Source organism: Loxodonta africana, chromosome 19 (assembly GCF_030014295.1).
Source record: "Loxodonta africana isolate mLoxAfr1 chromosome 19, mLoxAfr1.hap2, whole genome shotgun sequence".
In the NCBI taxonomy this organism is placed as follows: domain Eukaryota; kingdom Metazoa; phylum Chordata; class Mammalia; order Proboscidea; family Elephantidae; genus Loxodonta; species Loxodonta africana.
Window position 1 is genome coordinate 62951079 of NC_087360.1, and position 18997 is coordinate 62970075.

The 18997-nt window shown below is 45.5% G+C and overlaps 1 protein-coding gene across 2 annotated transcripts in view; it reads left to right on the forward strand.

The window, feature by feature from the left end:
* Positions 1-9044: 9044 nt before the first annotated feature.
* Positions 9045-18997, forward strand: part of RAB11FIP1 (RAB11 family interacting protein 1) — a 33943-nt gene continuing 23990 nt past the window's right edge. The window contains exon 1 of one of the 2 annotated variants that reach the window (XM_023551114.2): positions 9045-9484. In XM_023551114.2, coding sequence (XP_023406882.2) covers positions 9108-9484 — 377 coding nt within the window. In that variant the 5' untranslated portion in view covers positions 9045-9107. The remainder of the gene's footprint in view (positions 9485-18997) is intronic. The other variant, XM_023551115.2, reaches the window with a different exon arrangement.

Here is an 18997-nt window from a genome sequence, read left to right on the forward strand (position 1 = left end):
TTCAGCCCGCTAACCCGTTGCTGTCGAGTGGATTCTGACTCATAGTAACCCTATGGGACAGGGTAGAGCTGCCCCCATAGGGTTTCCAAGGCTGGAATCCTTTTGCTGAAGGAATTGCCAGAAATTCAGGCCAGATTCAGAAGAGGACATGGAACCAGAGATATCACTGCTGCTGTCAAATGGATTTGGGTGAAAACAGAGAATACCAGAAAGATGTTTACCTGTGTTTTATTGACTATGCAAAGGCATTCGACTGTGTGGAACATAACAAATTATGTATAACATTGCAATGAATGGGAATTCCAGAACACTTAATCGTGCTCATGAGGAACCTGTACTTAGACCGAGAGGAGTCATTGAAGCAGAACAAAGGGATACCACGTGGTAAAAGTCAATAAAGGTGTGTGTCAAGGTTATATCTTTTCACCATACTTATTTAATCTGTATGCTGAGCAAATAATCTGATAAACTGGACTATATGAAGAAGAACATGGCATCAGGACTGGAGGGAGACTCATTAACAACCTGTGATGTGCAGATGACACAACCTTGCTTGCTGAAAGTGAAGAGGACTTAAAGCACTGACGAAAATCAAAGACCACAGCCTTCAGTATGGATTAAACCTCAACATAAAGAAAACAAAAATCCTCACAACTGGACCAATAAGCAACATTATGATAAATGGAGAAAAGATTGAGGTTGTCAAGGGTTTCATTTTACTTAGATTCACAATCAATGACCATGGAAGCAGGAGTCAAGAAATCAAATAACACATTGCATTGGGCAAATGTGCTGCAAGAGATCTCCTTTAAGTGTGAAAAAGCAAAGATGTCACTTTAAGGACTAAGGTGCACCTGACCCAAGCCAAGGTATTTTCAATCGCCTCATATGCATGTGAAAGCTGGACTATGAATAAGGGAGATGGAAGAAGAATTGATGCCTTTGAACTATGGCGTTGGTGAAGAATACTGAATATACCACGGACTGCCAGAAGAACAAATCTGTCCTGGAAGTACAACCGGAACGCTCATCAGAAGCAAGGATGGCAACACTTTGTCTCACATGCTTTGGGCACGTTATCAGGAGGGACCAGTTCCTAGAGAAGGACATCATGCTTGGTAAAACAGAGGGTCATCAAAACAGAGGAAGACCCTCAACAAGATAGATTGACGCAGTGGCTGCGTGATGGTTTCGAACATAGCAACAATTGGGAGGATGGCGCAGCATTGGGCGGTGTTTCATTCTGCTGCACATAGGGTCCCTGTGAGTTGGAACTGACTCAGTGGCACCTAACGATGACAATGTTAGATTTTAATACATGTTTACTAATAATTACAAGTGATTAGAACAGTGTCTTTTTTTTTTTTTTTTTTGCTCATATGGGCTTAGGCAAGTCCCTTCTCTCAGAAGTGTTGGTTCTTGGACATGTGCACATATTTTTAGTCTAACACATCTTGCAGCTTGTTAGACTGCAAGTTACCGTTGGAAATTTTGGGATTATAAACAAACATGCCTGCAAATTATAGCTGCTGAGGAGAGCTTGGAAAAAAAAAATCAACTTGGAGGATCCAATTGTACCCTGGAACAGGCTGTCTTATAAGTTCCCCCAACTATTCTGTAAGACAGGCCTTAGTTTCACTGACATGCCTTGCTGAAGGCATCCTCCCCACTGAATTGTCGGGGGTCGGGGGTGATTCGGACTTAGGAAATGTATTACGTATCCTAGAATGGGTAATGGGTGGGATTTCCTGAAAGTTCACAGAGATATCTACGAGAGAGTATAGGGACAGGCAAGAATGGGCATTTGAGGAGAGAGCCTGGTTAGGCCCAGTGTTGCCACCTAGAAGGGTCTGCTAGGTAAAGAGCTTTATACTGGGCTGCTGCCCCTTGGTTTTGGGTTCAGCTTTAAGCTTCCAGACCTACATGGTGATTACTTGGAGTCAAAAGACAACATACCCATGTGTTGTGGCATCAAAAGGGAAGAAGAGCAAAAGGGAGGCGGGGCTGCTCACATCTACCTCTTGCCTGGCTCTGCTGTGGAGGGGTCTGTGCCAGGGGGCCTAGAAGTTGAGCGAGTGGGGCCCATGGCTGGTATGGGTGAAGATGGGAAGAGAACAAGACCTAGAGGGGTGGCTTCCAAGGAGAAAACTCCAGGAGGAAAAAACACTCAAAACTTCTGCTTTTCTCCCTCTATGCCAGGAATCTAATTCTGGAAAGGTGGTGTGGCGTTCACATCTATAATGAACACGTATTTCCTTTATAATAAGAAAAAATAACCTTTATATTTTATAAAGATGGTTATACAGGGTAGTGCTAAAAGCGATGGTGGCCGGGGTTGAACGGACTAATGCTGAAGGTTTAAGAGTCATTTGTGTGTGTTCTACTCAACTTGAACTGCTTTCTCTTTGCAAGGAATTGGGGGAGCTAGAAATGGCAATACAAAGGTGAGGGACACATTTCCTGGCTTGGGATGCTTACGAGTGAATAAAATGAGTGCTGAATTAAAGTACAAGAAATAAATGAGGAAACAAATAGCAGTTCTGAATGGGAGAGGCAGAAGGGGAGGCTTTGCACAGGAAGTGGAAAGATAAGGAGGAAACATTTTCTACAGCCTTTTAGCTGAGGACTCAGGGGCTTTCTCTGAAGGAACTTAACAAGCGGAAAAGGTAATATCTTTGCCTAATGTATTATGCCGGCATTTTTTAAACAAAGTAATACTGTAACAAGATTGTAGAGGAATGGTTAGCCATTTACCTGTTGAAGTCATTGGGACTTGCCCCTCCCACATCTCACAGACCCCACAAGGCAAAAAATCCTTGCTGCTCAAGCCTACACCTGGAAGGTAGTGTTACCCAACCGAGTGGGCAGGTGGCTGAGGTATCTGGATCTGGGGAAGTCAGATTGCTGTTTACCAAGTGCCCAGTGAATGAATCATTGTCACCACACTCCAGAGTCTGAGGCAAAGGAGAAAGAAATCCAGCCATTACCAGCTCCTTTCTGCTCCCCTCCCTTGGGATAATAGATTAGCCAATGAGTAGACTGGAGAGTCCTAGCCAGTGTGCCTCATTTGCAGCCACCACCTGTCCATCAGAGGAAGCTTGGGTGTTGCTATGATGCTGAACAAGTTTCAATGGAGCTTTCAGACTAAGATGGACTAGGAGGAAAGGCCTACTTCCTACTTACGTTTTGGAAGTGATCTACTTCCAAAAACCAGCCAATGAAAACCCTATGGATCACAATGCCCTGATCTGCAACTGATCATGGGGCTGTCCCAGGACCGGGCAGGTTTTCACTCTGTTGTGAATGGGGTCACCATGGGGCCCACTACACAGTATCTAGCAACAACAGCCCCCAGCAATGATCTTTGCCTTCTGGTTCCTGCAGCTGGGGGATAAGGAAAAGCTGTGGAGAGGGGTGACTGGCAGCCAGCAGGGCCATGGAAGACTCTCCCTCTGCCTCCCCCCTCCACCCCCAGCATGGCCTTCCAAAATCTCTTATTGAGGAAAACTCTTCCCAGCTGTGCTCCAACACAAATAAGGCCTCCCTGAAGGCACAGCATGGCAGCCCTGTGCATCCTGCCTGCTGTCTGTAGAAAGGCCCAGGACCGGACCGTTCCAGGGGCTGGAAGCCGGGCGTTCTGCTTTGCTGCACTGGAGAAGGACAGCTTTTCCTGTCTAACCTGCCAGGCACCTTGTCCGTGTGCTCAGGGCTGCCTGAAACTCTTTTCCTCTTTCAGTCAGAGAGCGAGGCGGGGCAGGGTAGAAAGAAAGAACACTCATCTGCCGCACCCAGGCCGTGGGAGGTGTTTACAAACACCGGGCTTTCAGAGAGCCTGCAGGGTTCAGCGCCCCTGGGGCCACTGGCAGAGGGGAGAGGGTGCGCGGGGCAGCTGAGGTGAAGCCTCCATGGGGGGGCCACAGAACAAGGGTCTGCAGTGGCCGGCATCGTCCTTGTGCCTGTGCACCCCCCATTCCAGACTGTGGGTCTGTAAAACTGATAGAAGACAGACTCTTACTCCAGGGTGGTCTGTGACCGAGTCTTGAGGGACAATGTGCTCTGGCCTGGAGGAGAGTAGAAAAAACAACTAAGGAGTGTAGAGGGCAAAAAGCCAGCTCTGATCCAAGTCCAAAGAGCCCTGATGGCACAGTGGTTAAGAGCTTGGCTGCTAACCAAAAGGTCGGCAGTTCAAATCCACCAGCCGCTCATTGGAATCCCTATGGGGCAGTTCTTCTCTGTCCTATGGAATTGACTGGATGGCAGTGGGGTTTTTCTGGTTTGGACTCAAGTCCTGTGCTTCTCTGACAAATGTCCAATTTCTGCCTCCAGTGAGTCCCACTCCTCTTGAGTTAATCCCTGCCAGTGTCCAGGATCTAGAGAAGAAAGATCTGGGTTTCTCCAGGGTGGTGAGGCAGCCCTCTCCTCCCCCAACCTACCGCCTCCACTTTAACCACGGAGTCTATTTGCGTCTGACAGAAACCCAAACACATGAGGTCACAAGGTGCTAATAATTTTTCCTTCCTCTCATGCCCTTCCTTGTCCTGTCATCCTTTCCATGAGTAGAAAAGATGTTTCATTTCATACTCAGCCTGTGAGGCTGTTTCATTCCCTGCTCTGTTTATTGTGAGAGCACCGCTAAAACTGCTAGTGTCAGGAAGGAAGGGAGACCAGAGCTGAAAAGTTTACTCCTGGAGTCTGTTCAATGACTGCCCTGCTGGAACACAGTAGAACAGTGGACAAATAGGAAACACAGCCAAGAGAAAAATGGTCTTAGTTTCTTAGTGCTGCTGTAACAAAAATATCAGGTTAGTAGAGTTAAACATTGATTCACCATGTTTTTTGTCTATTCATATTTCTTCTCTTCTGACTTCTCAGTTCATACCCTTTGGCTGATTTTCTATTAAAGTATTCATTAAAAAAAACACAAGAGGGTGGGTTTAAAGAACACAAATTTATTTTCTCACAGTTCAGGACACTAGAAGTCCGAATTCAGGGCACCAGCTCTAAGGGAAGGCTCTCTTTCTGTGGCTCTGGGGGAGGTCCTTGTCTCCTCCAGCATTCCTTGTTTTGAGGCAGACAGCCTTAGAGCCCAACCCTTCTAAAAGACACCTGCTCTGGCTTATCCTACTACATCCAGGAGAATAAGATGCACATTCTTCTGAAGTTGTCCTTAACAAGATAACCATGGAATGGGCCACAGATGGCCTCAACCTACCTCTAGGTGCAGACTTGACATGCTAACGAAGGAAAATCACCTCTTCGTTCATCCCAGAGAATTGAACCCTTGTCTAATGAAAATGCCTAGTCATTCCCAAGTTCTGAGCGCCCCTGTGAAGGTCAATTCTGAATATTCATGATGAATTTGCATTTCCTTGTCTGCTCTCTGTAAAAGCCCACCTCCCCAAGCTGCCTGTGAGCTGTCTTGGAGGCAACAGCCCCTATTGCTTCTTTCCTTGCGCAATCAAATAAAGGCATCTTTCTGATCTCCCAACTCAGCCTCTTGTATATTGACTGTAAAAAGTCACGGCAACATTTCCCTTGGCAATCTTCAAGTGGCATCCATCTTTACCCATTTGTGCTTGCTTACCTCTGTGTCTATGCTGCTCCTCATAACTGGGAAGATATTAGGTTTAGGACATACCCTACAACAATAGGGCCTCATTAACATAACAAAGAAAACCTTATTTACAGACAGATGACATCCACAGGTATAAAACCAAAAACCCATTGCCATGGAGTTGATTCCGACTCATAGTGACCCACAGTGACAGAATAGGGGTTAGGATTCCAGCATGTATTTTTAGGGAACACAATTCAATCAGTAACAAAAATGTATGTCATATTTAATTTAGTATCAACTTAGACACCAAGGATGGGTAAGGGGTGGGGCAGGCTGGGGCTGAAGGCAGACAGTCCCCAGGTGAAAAGAATGAAGGTATCTGGTTGTGACCTGCCCTACTGTTGGCCACTGGGCTACTTCTGCTCACACCTGCCTTACAACCTGGTGCACAGCTGGTCATGTCACTGCTCAAAATCTTCTGAAGGTTGGCTCACCCTGGCCTAATGGTAAGGCATAAACTCTTTAGCCTGGTGTTCATGATTATGTGATCTGGGCCCACATATCTTGGCTATCTTACCTTCATGACCCAATATCCTCCAAAAGTAGCCTACATTCCAGCCAATATGGAGTACTCCTATCCCCTATACATGCCATGAACTCTCTAGCCACCAAGCCTTTGCTTAGGCTTAGGCTGTCCTCTTCTCTCTTCCTGAAATATTCTTCCTCTATCATCCCTTCTCTGTCTGCCAAATCTTCCTTTTTTTTAATTGTGATTCTCTCTCTCTCTCTCTATATATGCATATATACGTATATTTGCCATTTCAGCCATTTTTACATGTCCGGTTCAGTGACATTAATTACATTCACCAGGTTGTGTAACGATCCCCACTATCCATTTTCAAATTTTTCCATTACTCTTAACGGTAACTGAGTGCCACTTCAGCAATACCTCCCCCTGTCCCTTTCCCACCCACCCCTGGAAACTATGACTAAACTTTGGTCTCTGTGTATTTGCCTATTCTAGATATTTCACATAAGTGGGATCCTGCAATATTTGTCCTTTTGTGTCGATTTATTTTACTCAGCATAATGTTTTCAAGGTTCATCCATGTGGGAGCATGTGTCAGAACCTTGTGTTTGTGGCTGAGTAATATTCCATTGTATGTGTATACCACATATCCGTTAAATCTTATACATTCTTCAGGGCCCAGCTCAATGCCATTTCCTTTATAAAAATCTACCCAGTCAGAGAAATTGCTCTCTCTCCAATATACTCAAAACATTTTATTTACATAAGACTCGATAGCACTATTTTTTTTTTTCCTTTATAGCATGTAGCATACAGTGCCTTGGAACTGGGTCTGTTTCAGCTTTGTGCCCTCTAGCACATGCCTGGCACAAAGTAATTTCTCAATAAATCTTTGTGGAACTGAACTCAGCCATGAGGTTGAATGAAGTTAATGGATCTTAAAGAAGGGGAAATGTACCAAAACAATAGTGTTCTGTTAGATTTTCCTGCCTCCTACATGTCCGGTGCCGCCTTTCTTTCTTCCTCCTTATCACCATTAAATATTTACAACGTATCAAAGGGGTTTTTCCCACACAGTAGTTGCCCTTGTTTGCAGACCTGAGGCAATACTGTCTGCCCTCTAATGTTTTGCATGGTAAAAAGCCAAAAACACCAATCCCGTAAATCAATTCTGACTCATAGCGACCCTATAAGGCAGACTAGAACTGGCCCCATAGGGTTTTCTAGTCTGTAATCTTTACTACATACTCATGGCTGGCTGGAATAATCTGCAAACTCTTCATTTCAACAGCACTTCCTGAGTACCTGTGTACCCGGATTTCTGCTAAGGTCTCATATAAGTAAGTCATCATCTGATCCCTTCCCTCAAAGGGGCTACAGGAAATCAAAACTTGGAGAAATCTGAGTGAAGCCTTGAAGTGGGTAGCACTTGGCAAGGGCGGCCAAGGGAACAACAAAGTTAGTAGAGGCCTGGAGGTGGGAAGATTAGCTGGGCTACAGGTTAGTTTGTTCAGGAGATAGAGGAGACTTGAGTTAGGGTGGGGCTAAAATAGGAATGTCTCCAAAGCTCTGTTAAGTCTGAAGTTAGTGTGGTAGGTACGTGGTGAGATGTCACTGTCGGATACTGAGCAGGTCAGTGAGGCAAGTGGCAGTGTGGATTGGAGGGGGGAGTGCATGGAGACCAGCAGGGAGACTAGCAGCCACCCAAGGCTGGGGTTCTGACAATCTAGAAGAAGCAAGGGATGCAGTAAAAACACTGGATTGGGAGCCAGGAGACCTGGGCTCTAGTCCTGCCCCTGAGCTAGTGAGATCTTGAACAAGTCACTTCTCTGCTCTGGGCTTTTCCTTACCTGTAAAACCTAAAAACCTTCCAAGTGACCTTCTGAATCTGACAACTGACTGGAGAGCCTTTGAGCTAGGGCACTGGGAAAAAAGGAAAGAGGCCGGTCTAATGGACATTTTAGAACAAGGACGTGTCTCACCTGGAGCCCAGAGACAAAGAGGAAGGAGAGACTAAGAGGGCCCCACCCAAGGGCCCCAGTGAGGGAGAAATGGGGAACCTTGGGGACAGCCCCTCGCCCTGATGACTGGTTTGGCAATCCTGTTTCGGTTCATCCTGTCTTTCCTTCGCCTAATTTAGCTTCACCTCATTCGGTGAGAGCAGGGCAAAATAGGACACGCCTACACCGACCACACTGCAGGGTGGTGGCTTTTTACTTTTCCCTTTTCAGGCCCAGAAATAAGCCTTTTCCTTCCCCATCCACCCGGCGCCTATCTTCCTCCTGAGCAATGTTCGAGGCGTGCAGAAGTGGCAAAGAGCAGTGAGTTTATAGAGAGCTCACAGTGGGCCAGGCACTGTGCTGAGAACTGTAATGCATTATTTTTTCCTCCACAGTTCAATGCAGCGATCGTTACCTCATTGTACAAACGAAGAAACTGAGACTTAAAGTCGCTAATTAATCTGCGCATGGTCACACACCTACCAAATGGCTATGTAAAGACTGGAAATGAGGTCTGACTACTAAGTCAGCGGAGCTTGCGACCCCATCGCTCACCCACCGCCTCTCAGATCCGAATTCTCGAACCCCGGGCGCCTTCCACGTCCTGTCCTCGCTCTGCCCCAGCCGCACCAGCTCCGCCCCAAGCACCCCGGACGGCGGAGGCGGGGCTGGGGAGCGGGCAGGTGGGGCGGGAAGGGGCGGGGGCGTGGCCGGGGAGGAGGGCCCTGGCGGGGGCGTGGCCGGGGAGGAGGGCCCTGGCGGGGGCGTGGCTGGGGGAAGAAGGCCCTGGCGGGGGCGTGGCCGGGAGAGGAGGGCCCAGGCGGGGGCGTGGCCGGGAGAGGAGGGCCCAGGCGGGGGCGTGGCCGGGGAGGAGGGCCCTGGCGGGGGCGTGGCCGGGAGAGGAGGGCCCTGGCGGGGGCGTGGCCGGAAGCCTTAAAGTTGCCGGGGCGGCAGGGCGGGCCGTTGAGGCGGCGGGTCGCGGTGATCGTCTCACGTCCGAGCGGACTGTGCCGCCGTCACCATGTCCCTGGCGGCCTCGGCGGACCGGGGCCCGGGGTCCTTGTGGTCCCCAACCCACGTGCAGGTGACGGTATTGCAGGCACGGGGCCTGCGGGCCAAGGGCCCCGGGGGCACGAGCGACGCGTACGCGGTGATCCAGGTGGGCAAGGAGAAGTACGCCACCTCGGTGTCCGAGCGCACCCTGGGCGCGCCCGTGTGGCGGGAGGAAGCCACCTTCGAGCTGCCGCCGCTGCTGTCCTCCGGGGCGGCCCCCGCGGCCGCCTCCACCCTGCAGCTCACCGTGCTGCACCGCGCGCTGCTCGGCCTCGACAAGTTCCTGGGCCGCGCCGAGGTGGACCTGCGGGAGCTGCACCGGGACCAGGGCCGCAGGAAGACCCAGTGAGTGCGGGCCGGGGGAGGGGAGAGGCAGCGGAGGAAGGCGCGGGCCCCTGGGGCAGTGGGACACGGGGTGGGAGGGAGGAGAAACATGCGGCCTCGACGCTGGGACCCTTTTAGAGTGAGCGCGACAGTCACGGTGCGTGTTTCAAGGGCACGGACGAAGAGAAGCTCTTCCAGAGGGACCCTCTCTACCAATACTCCTACTCTCACCCGGCTTCACTTCTTCGGCTGTGCGCCCTAGCTTTCCCTGTATTTGAGCTCTTTGAAAGTAGGGGCGGCACCTGGGGGAATTTTAAATCTGCAGGAGGCTGCTCAGCCCCTGGCACATTCATAGTAAGCTCTTAATGACTTTTTGATGAATCGAAAATGTATGTAGGTCAGGCGAATTCCTCCTTATGTGGGTCGTGTGGATATGTGATACGATTATTAATTTATGTAGAAAGTCTCCTGGGTATTTCACTGGCCTGGGCACTCGGAGTTAAGGGATGGGCCAGGGCGGTGGGGATTAACTGGAGAATTGAGACTCACTGACGCCCTGGGGCAGAGTAGAGGCATTACAGTACGGATGGGTGGGGGTGGGACACGGGGAATGCAGGCTGCCCAGTGAGAGCTAACCCACTGCCCACCCGGCGCGGTAATGCCTGAGGCCCAGGGAGAATGCTAGAAGAGTTTAGTCTTTCCTTTTAGGCTGAAAAATATTAACCCTGTTTACCCTGGGCCTCATATTACTAAAAATTTCCCAGTGATGGCTGGAGCCAGGGTCACCCCTTGGCCAAGTGGAACTGGGAAGCCGGCATTGTTTCTCTTTGGAGTTTGTCAAGCTCCCCTCTGTGATCTTAATCTTAATGGATGGCTGCTCATCTGTATCTCCCCCATCAAGGGTTCTGTGTCAGGGTATCTGTTTCCCGCACAGAAAGCTGGTCAAAACCCAGTTCACTCCAGTGTGTTACCAATTTATTTGTTCTCTTTCACAGGTGCTTGGAAAGGGCAATGCTTAACCCAATGGAACACTCAATAATTATTCTCATCTAGTTAGTATACCAAAGGAACCCTGGTGGCGCAGTGGTTAAGAGTTTGGCTGCTGACCAAAAGGTCAGCAGTTGGAAACCACCAGCCACTCCTTGGAGACTCTATGGGTTAGTTCTACTCTGTCCTATAGGGTCATTATGAGTTGGAATCTACTCAAAGGCACTGGGTTTGGTTTTTTTCTTCTTCTTCTTTTTTTTTGGTATACCAAAAGCTGGCCTTGCTGATTTTAGTTGGGACACTTTCTTGGACCTTAAATATACAAGCCAATCAGGTCACCACCTAAATTCTACAGTTTATGAAGTACACTGATTCAGTTTGTGTGTCTTGTATACACCTAATATTTTAACTTTCCCTTGTAAGGGAGATAGGAAAAGCTAGAGGATTTGAAGTTACCAGGCTCCCTGTTCTATAGGGTGAGTCCAGTTTGAGCATGCATGTTTGCAAATGCAATACCTGATTCATTTATCTGGCCAAAGATGAAAAGACTTCTGAACTCAAAGCAGATAAAAAGTAGAGAGCCTTGATGTGAAGATGGATGGGGTATCTCTTGGCATCAAATTACAAGCCACAAAGTGAGCAGTGTCATCGTTCAAGAGGGGCTGAAGCAATGCTAATTTTCCATCTGATTAAATGACGTTTGGAATGATAAGTTGGCGTCCTTTTCAACTTCATCTGGGTGCTGTTGACCATCCTTTATCTTGTCCTGCCCCAGGATGTGTGGATATTAACTTTCATCACAGCTATCTGTTTCTTCTGTGAACATTTTATCCCCTTGAAAGATGAATCTCATCTCCCGGCCAGAGATGGGGATTCCAGATTCCTGGGTCTGGTGCCAGCTTTGGTCCTGACTAATTGTTGGGCTTCAGGCTGCTTGGTCTCTTAAACACCCAAGTTTCCCTATTTATAAAGGAAGCTTGTTGCCAGCCCTAATTGATGTTTGTAAGACGTTTCTGGCTTCCTGGATTAAAGGGACCAGTGTATAGATTCAAAAGATTCTGTAACTGGTTTGTGAGGAATGAAAACCTTTGTAAGCTCCCTTTTTCAGGAAGAGTTCAGTCTCTGCACCTTCACTTTTCTCATCCTCTTCAGTGTAATCTTTGATGGCTACTCTTATTTGATGAGCTGATTACCGCTGAAGTTACTGTATGACTATCAGGGAGATGGTGCTTAGTTGATGGTTTTTAATAACTGCAAAGGACTTCTTTGTTTCTTTACCACTGCAAGCTTCCATTCATCACTTCCTGGGACCTGCCAAGGTTCTGGGACACCCCAGTTAAACGAAGCCTTTCTGATGCCCCATTATATCACCTGGGTGCCTGAGATAGCTGAGATTTAGAGAATGAAATATGCACACTTTGACTTGGAGTAGCACTAGAGAGGCGGAAGTTTAACTGAAAGAAACTGGTTGGGCTAGAAAAGTCATTTGAACTAGCTATTAATGGTTTGACTCCTCCGCAGACATTAAAAGTCAGAGACAAAAGCTCAATTCTTGAACTGGTGTGTGTGTGTGTGCGTGTGTGTGTGTGTCTTAATCACTAGCAAAGAAGAGTTGCTGTAAGAGACTGAGATTTGTCATGATTCCAGAAGCCGAAACTCAAGAGCTTACTATGTTAATGTTTCTCTTTGCTCTCTTGATAAGCCTCTGCCTGTCACATTTATTTGGAGGCAGGAGATTATGCTTTCTATCATGACTCAGAATTTGCAGACCTTAAATTTAGTATGATGACACACACCTTTAAAACATCAAACAGAAGCCGCCATCTGTATAGAGGAAACGTTTAGTTAATACACAGATAGGTCCGTAGTTAGAAAAAAAAAGAATGGATTGATTCTGCATTTCTACATCTGTTATAAAGACCTGGGCTTTGGTTAAATGGGAGTCAGCATAATAAGTACCATGGTCACAAAGCAGACACGAATCTGCGGGGGCAGAATCAAGTGACCAACATATAGAATTCTCTGCTTAGCTCTCTAGTCTTATATATAGTTCACTTAGAGAAAGGAGGTGTGGGGAAATAGTCGTGAAAGACAGATTAAAACAAATATTTGAATGGAGACTTAATATTGTAACAGTCTTCCAGATATGAAGAGAGAGTGTGAGTTATGGAGGGTCATTTTCTTATATTTATTGAAGATGCAAGAGGAAATTCGCCTGATACGAAAGGATTTGGATATCATCAAGGTTGGCTATCTTGAAGTGTGATGTGGTGAGATGCCGAAATAAGTTGCCAAAGGAAATTTGGGTTATTAAAATGAAATAAAGGCTAGACATGTTTTTCTGGGAGAGTTGGATGCAGAGAAACGGCTTAGATAACCACAGAGATCTATAATTCACAAACTATAAGTAGCTGGTGTCTGTGCGTATACCTTTCCGCTTCCTAAGCATGTTTAAGGTTTTGTAACAGATAAGAGCCATGTTTCCGTTAAGTTTTTGTTTTCTTGGAATTCGCCTCAAAGATAACATTTGGCCTACCTGGAAACCAGTCACACCTCTCACCAGGTCATAGCTCCTTCCCACCCTAGTATGGGAAACTGATAGCTCAATGCCCAAGACAGTTCTCTGTAGATTCTGGGATAAACAACCCTAACCTGCTTATAGCAATGGAAGGAAATGACTAAGAAAGTCAAAGTCATGGCCTGGGTGGTGCGAAAGATGCTCCCAGATGTTTTTCCACGGTATTATTTGGTTATTGCATTTGTAAGACATTCGGTTAGTATGGGGAAAGGTCTAACTGCCTTTTTTTTTTCCTTCTTGTCTCTGATGTTCATTCATTGTTTTAGTAAATATTTTTTAACACCTAGTATGTGCCAGGCACTAGGTATTCAGTGTAAACAGTGATAAGCAAAACAGGTATGATTCCTGCTCTCAGGAAACTCAGAGCCTTGTAGGAGGGAGAGGCATTAAACAAATGAACACATAAATAAATAATCATGTATTGTGATTAGTACTGTAGAGGAAGAGAACAGGGTATTATAAGAAAAACAAGCAGGAAGGACATGATTTAAAGAAGGTGGTTGCAGACAGTCTCTTTGAGGAAGAGACCAGAAGAATGAAGAGGAATTTCCTAGTGAAGAGTGGAGGAGTGGGGTGGGTTGGAGGGGAACAGTGCCTAGGAAGCTGGAGTGATTGTGTAGGATGAGGCTGGAGAGGAAGGCTGGGCTTTATTTCAGAACAGTGGGAAGTCATTGAGTGTTACAAGCCAAGGAGTGGTGTGATCAAGTTTGTTTGTCAAAGATCACTGTGGTTGTTGGGTGGAGAATAGATTTGAAGGAGGCCAAGCCTAGGATCAGACAGACCAAATAGGAGGTTAATTGCAGGAATCTCGTGGTGCAATGGTTAAGCACTCAGCTGCTAACTGAAAGGCAGGCAGTTCAAACCCACCCAGCCCTTCTGTGGGAGAAAGACCTGGTGGTCTGCTTCTGTAAAGATTACAGCCAAGAAAACCCTGTGGAGCAGTTCTACTCTGTCACAAGGAGTCACTATGACTTGGAATCGACCCAGTGACTTCCAACAACAACATCAACAACAAGGCAACTGAAGATCATGGCTTGGTCTAGGGTGATAACTGGGGAGATGGATAGATTTCAGAAATATTTGTGATGTTGAATTGACCTGACTTGTCATGGATTGGATGTGGGAGAGGGTGAGTGAGAGGAAGTGATGAAAATGAACCAATAAAATCAGGAGAGCTTGGTATTGAAAGTGAACCAGGAAGTGGCAGCTGCTTTCTTTTCCCATTGTCACTATGACACTAGAGTGAGGTCACCGTTACAAAGACAAAACTGGGCTGTGACACCTGTGAATTGAGTCTTCTGTTGGTGTGAACTAGTAGGAAGTACCATTGAAACCAGGAGTGTATATGGGTGTCCCCAGGTATTTATAGTCTTAGTACAGGTCCAGACTTTGTTTTGTAATAGGGTTGTTGTTGTTAGGTGCTGTCAAGTTGGTTCCAACTCACTGAGACCCTGTGTATTGATGCAGTATAATACAGTAGCTGTTGTAATTGTATGGATGTGTTCTAACACAGCTGTTGAAGTCAACGCTTTAAGGAACATAGGTCTTAAAAAAGGAAAAAATAATGTATAACATTAAGAAAGATAAACCCATAAATGAAAACTAAAACTCTGAGACAAGCAGGTGAACCATTTCAGTATTTTTCCCATTAGGGAAGGTGAGTGTAGACAAAAGTCTTAGTATGCCTTTTTCATTTTGCTTAAACTTCCTTTTGGTTACAAAGACTTCTGTTGTTTTTCTTTTATTATTTTCTTTTTATTGTGCGTTAGGCGAAAAGTTTACAGAGCAAATTAGATTTCCGTCTGATAGCTTGTACATAAAGTACTTCATGGCCTTGGTTTCATTCCTATTGTATTTCTCTACTACTAGAGGAAGGTTTTTTTTTTTATATAAATAGTATCTGATATGTGATTTTAATTGTGGTTATTAACTAAAAAATGTTATAATTATATTAAAAGTAATACACGTGCTTATTAAAATGCCATCAACTCTAACATACATTTGCTGACATCACCCTTGTCCCCTTAACTATGATCTTAGACATAAAATTAAAATATTATAATCGTAATTGTCATATGTCATGGAAAATCGTGCTTCCCACCCTGTACTTTGGAGGAACAGCTAATTCTGACTAGCTCCGGAAGGATTAAGAAGCACCAGCCCTAGATGGAGGGAGTGATAGGAGGTCATTTTGGCCTTATCTTCATCTGAGAGCAACTCCTGGGTGGCCCTACAGTTCTGAGTCTGTTATAAATCCTGAACCTCAGGGTTTATGAATTCCAACAAAATGAACACCCAAGTCCTTATCAGTCATCTGTCAAAGAATTGTTTATCCCAGAGTAAAATTGGCCAATGGGTCCTGTGCCCCAGAAGGTGTCCTGGATCAGATCTCAGGCCCCAGCTGGCTCAGGGGAAGATCAAACCTGACTTTCACCTACTTTTCCCTTGGCGCAGGGATCATGCCTGTCTTGTTCTTTGTTGTGTAACCCAACAGACAAGTGGTGGGACCCAACACAGGGGCTCAATAAATGTCTCTTTGTGTGAGTGAGAGGGGGGTGTGCATCCTGTAGGCACAGGGCAAGCAGTAGTTTGAGTGGACACAGAGGACCGTTGAATTTTTCATTTAGCCCAGCGGAATAAGGACTAGGGATGTCCCAAGCGTGAGACAAAAACTCTGTGGCTTTCAGCTTTCCAGTTCTGGATATGGCTTTCTTGCCAGTGCCCTTTCTTAGCACTGCCAGCAGCTTACCTTCCACAGCTCGGTCCCTAACGATGCCTTTGGCAAAGGAGCCAGGCTTAGCCACTGAAAAAAAAAAAAAAAGAGAGAGAGAAATTCCTTGCCTGCAGGGAGAAGGCTGCAGATATCTGTCAGAGAAAAATCAAGGGCTTTGGTCTCCAGGGTTTCCCTGGGGGACACATTTAGGAATGTGCCTGTGGAGAGAAAAAAGGCAGCTGTAATTACGTGTCTTTTCCTGAATGCTGGCGCCTGTGTGGAGCAGAGGGAAGGCATCTGTAAGAATTCTCAGGAAAATATTTCTATAGGGGTGGCAACCACACACTTCACTTTTTAAATACTTTTTTTTTTTTTTTAATTTATTGAAAAGGGCATGTCTAACCTCTAGGTAGGACAATTAAGGCCTCCAAAAAGCCTGGTCTGAAAAGGCCTGTTGTTATCATAGAGAAAGGGTGTCCTGTATGCAGGGCGCTCAGCAGCAGGCCGTGTCCTAGGATGTTTCTTCACGCTCAGTGAATTGCAACATGCAGCTCACCAACGTGGAACTTTTCATGTTTACCAAACATTTGTTGTTAAATACAGGATTCAGAAATGTTTGTTGGTGTTGGTTGTTGTTTGGCGCCGTTATTGGTGCTGTTTGGTGTCCTTTGGGCTTACCTACAAGACTAATGGTAGCTACTCTGCTCCCTTGTGAGGAACTCTTCTATCTTCTAGCAGGGGGTGGGTGAATCTGTTTGTGGGATGTAGAGCGGATTGGATGTTCTTTGATGTCTGTCATGCTGAAGTCTCTCTGTTGTTTTCTTTTGTTCTGGCAAGGGATGGGGAAGCACACCATTTCATTTCTTTTTCTACCCTTAAAGTCTCTTGCCGGAGGAATAAAGGACCCCATGTTTGCCGGGAGGTACTGTTTTTTGGCAGATCAAATAAATACATCTGTGGCATTTACATTTGGGCAAGAGGTGAGATACCTAACCTGATAGTAGAATATTACCATCTGTGGCTTTTTGAGATATGATCAAGTTTTGTAAGAAGTTGATTAAGCAGACAATTGCAGGAGGGGTAGACTTACATGTTTAGAAATGCTTGATTATTCTAGTTCTCAGAGAATTTTAAAAGTATTGCTCCTGGGCATTTCCTTTAGTCTTAGTCTACAAAGAGTTTAGTATTTCTTTCGATCAGAGAAATGTGTCTTGATCCATATACTTAAGTAAATAATGCCGTCATGGCCCACACTGATATTTTGGGAGCCCTCTGTTTCTTGTCTTTCCTACCTATGTTGAAACCCTGCAGGGTTCTATCTGGGGATCATTAACTCTCTCAATAAGTTAACAGAAGAAAAAAAAAGATACACTGATCAGGGTATTCTTTTTATTCCTGTATTTTTAATTTTGAGAAACATATGAAGGGACAGAAAAACTATGGTACCTATGTACTTCGCAGAATATCAGAATACCAATAAAAATGGTAGCTATGAAGTCTATAAGGCAGTAATGCATCACGTGCTACAAATAAAATTGTGCGTGTACTCTGGTAATAATTATAGCTGACACCAAGTGCTTACTATGTGCCAGGTGCTGTCCTAAGCACTTTACATATAGTAAGCCATGTAGTTCATTATGAGGTAGGTGCTCTTAACCCTGTTTTAGAGGAGCCTGGTCCACAGAGGGGTTAGGTAACTTGCCCAAGATCTCTTAGCTAGTCATTGCTAACTTTTTTAAATGTATAGGAAAAAAGACTGCAAGAAAATACACAAAAAATTAATGGTTGGGTTAGCATGGAATTGAGTCCTTTTTTTAGTTTTGAGGTTTTTACAATGTGTTTTGACCACTTGCCAAGGGAGTTTCTGTAAGAGCAGATAATAAAGGACCAAAGCCATTTTTAACCTGCTTTTTCTGTTATCTTTCTTCCACCATGTTTTTGACCAGTTTCAAGGATTGAGTCTCATGGCTATAAATAGACTTCCTGTGCTGCTCGAATGTCTGTTTTAGGGATTAGGGTGAAAAAATGAGCTATTGGCTGCTCTCATGATTTATCAGGAGGTCTTCCAAGTCATTGACAATGAGCAGAGGGGAGTTTCTAGGAAGGTGAGGCTAGGTGGTTGGTAATTCTGTATTCAAATTAGGTAATGATGACCAGCTACCTTGTTCAATAACGAAACTTGTTAAACTGCACACCTTCCGTCAGGTACATATCACCAGCTTTTTATAGGTCATACAAATTTCTGTCGCTGTTTGCTATGCATTGCTTCCAGGCTACCAAGAGAAGAGTCTGGAGGTTTTACCCTATGGAATGACTCCTTTTCAGAATCCTTTTATTGTTATTAGGTGCCATCGAGTCTGTTCCTGCTGATAGCGACCGTTTGTATGACAGAATGAAACACTGTCTGGTTGTGTTCCATTCTCATACTTGTTATGTTTGAAGTTGTTGTTGCAGCCACTGTTTCAGTCCATCTCCTTGAGTGTCTTCCTCTATCACTGACCCTTTACTTTACCCTGGTGGCATAGTGCTTAAGTGCTACGGCTGCTAACCAAAAGGTCGGCAGTTCGAATCTGGCAGGCGCTCCCTGGAAACTCTATGGGGCAGTTCTACTCTGTCCTATAGGGTCGCAGTGAGTTGGAATCGACTCGACGGCACAGGGTTTGTTTTTTTTTTTTGGTTTTACTTTACCAACCATGATGCCCTTCTCCAGGGACTGATCCCTCCCGATAACATGTCCAAAGTACCTAAGATGAAGTCTTGCCATCTTTGCTTCTAAGGAGCATTCTCGCTGTACATCTTCCGAGGCAGATCTGTTTATTCTTCTGGCAGTCCATGGTATATTCAGTATTCTTCGCCAACACTATATTCAAAGGCATCAGTTCTTTTTCGGCTTCCTTGTTCATTGTCCAGCTTTCACATGCATATGGGGTGATTGAAAATACATGGCTTGAATGAAGCACCTTAGTCCTCAAACAGACGTCTTTGCTTTTGAATACTTTCAGGAGGTCTTTTGCAGCACATTTGCCCAAAGCGATATGTCATTTGATTTCTTGACTGCTGCTTCCATGAGAGTTGATTGTAGATCCAAGAAAAATGAAATCCTTGACAACGTCATTCTTTTTTCCGTTTATCATGATGTTGCTTATTGTGAGGATTTTTGTTTTCTTTATGTTGAGGTATAGTCTATACTGAAGGCTGTAGTCTTTGATCTTCATCAGTAAGTGCTTCAAGTCCTCTTCGCTTTCAGCAAGCAAGG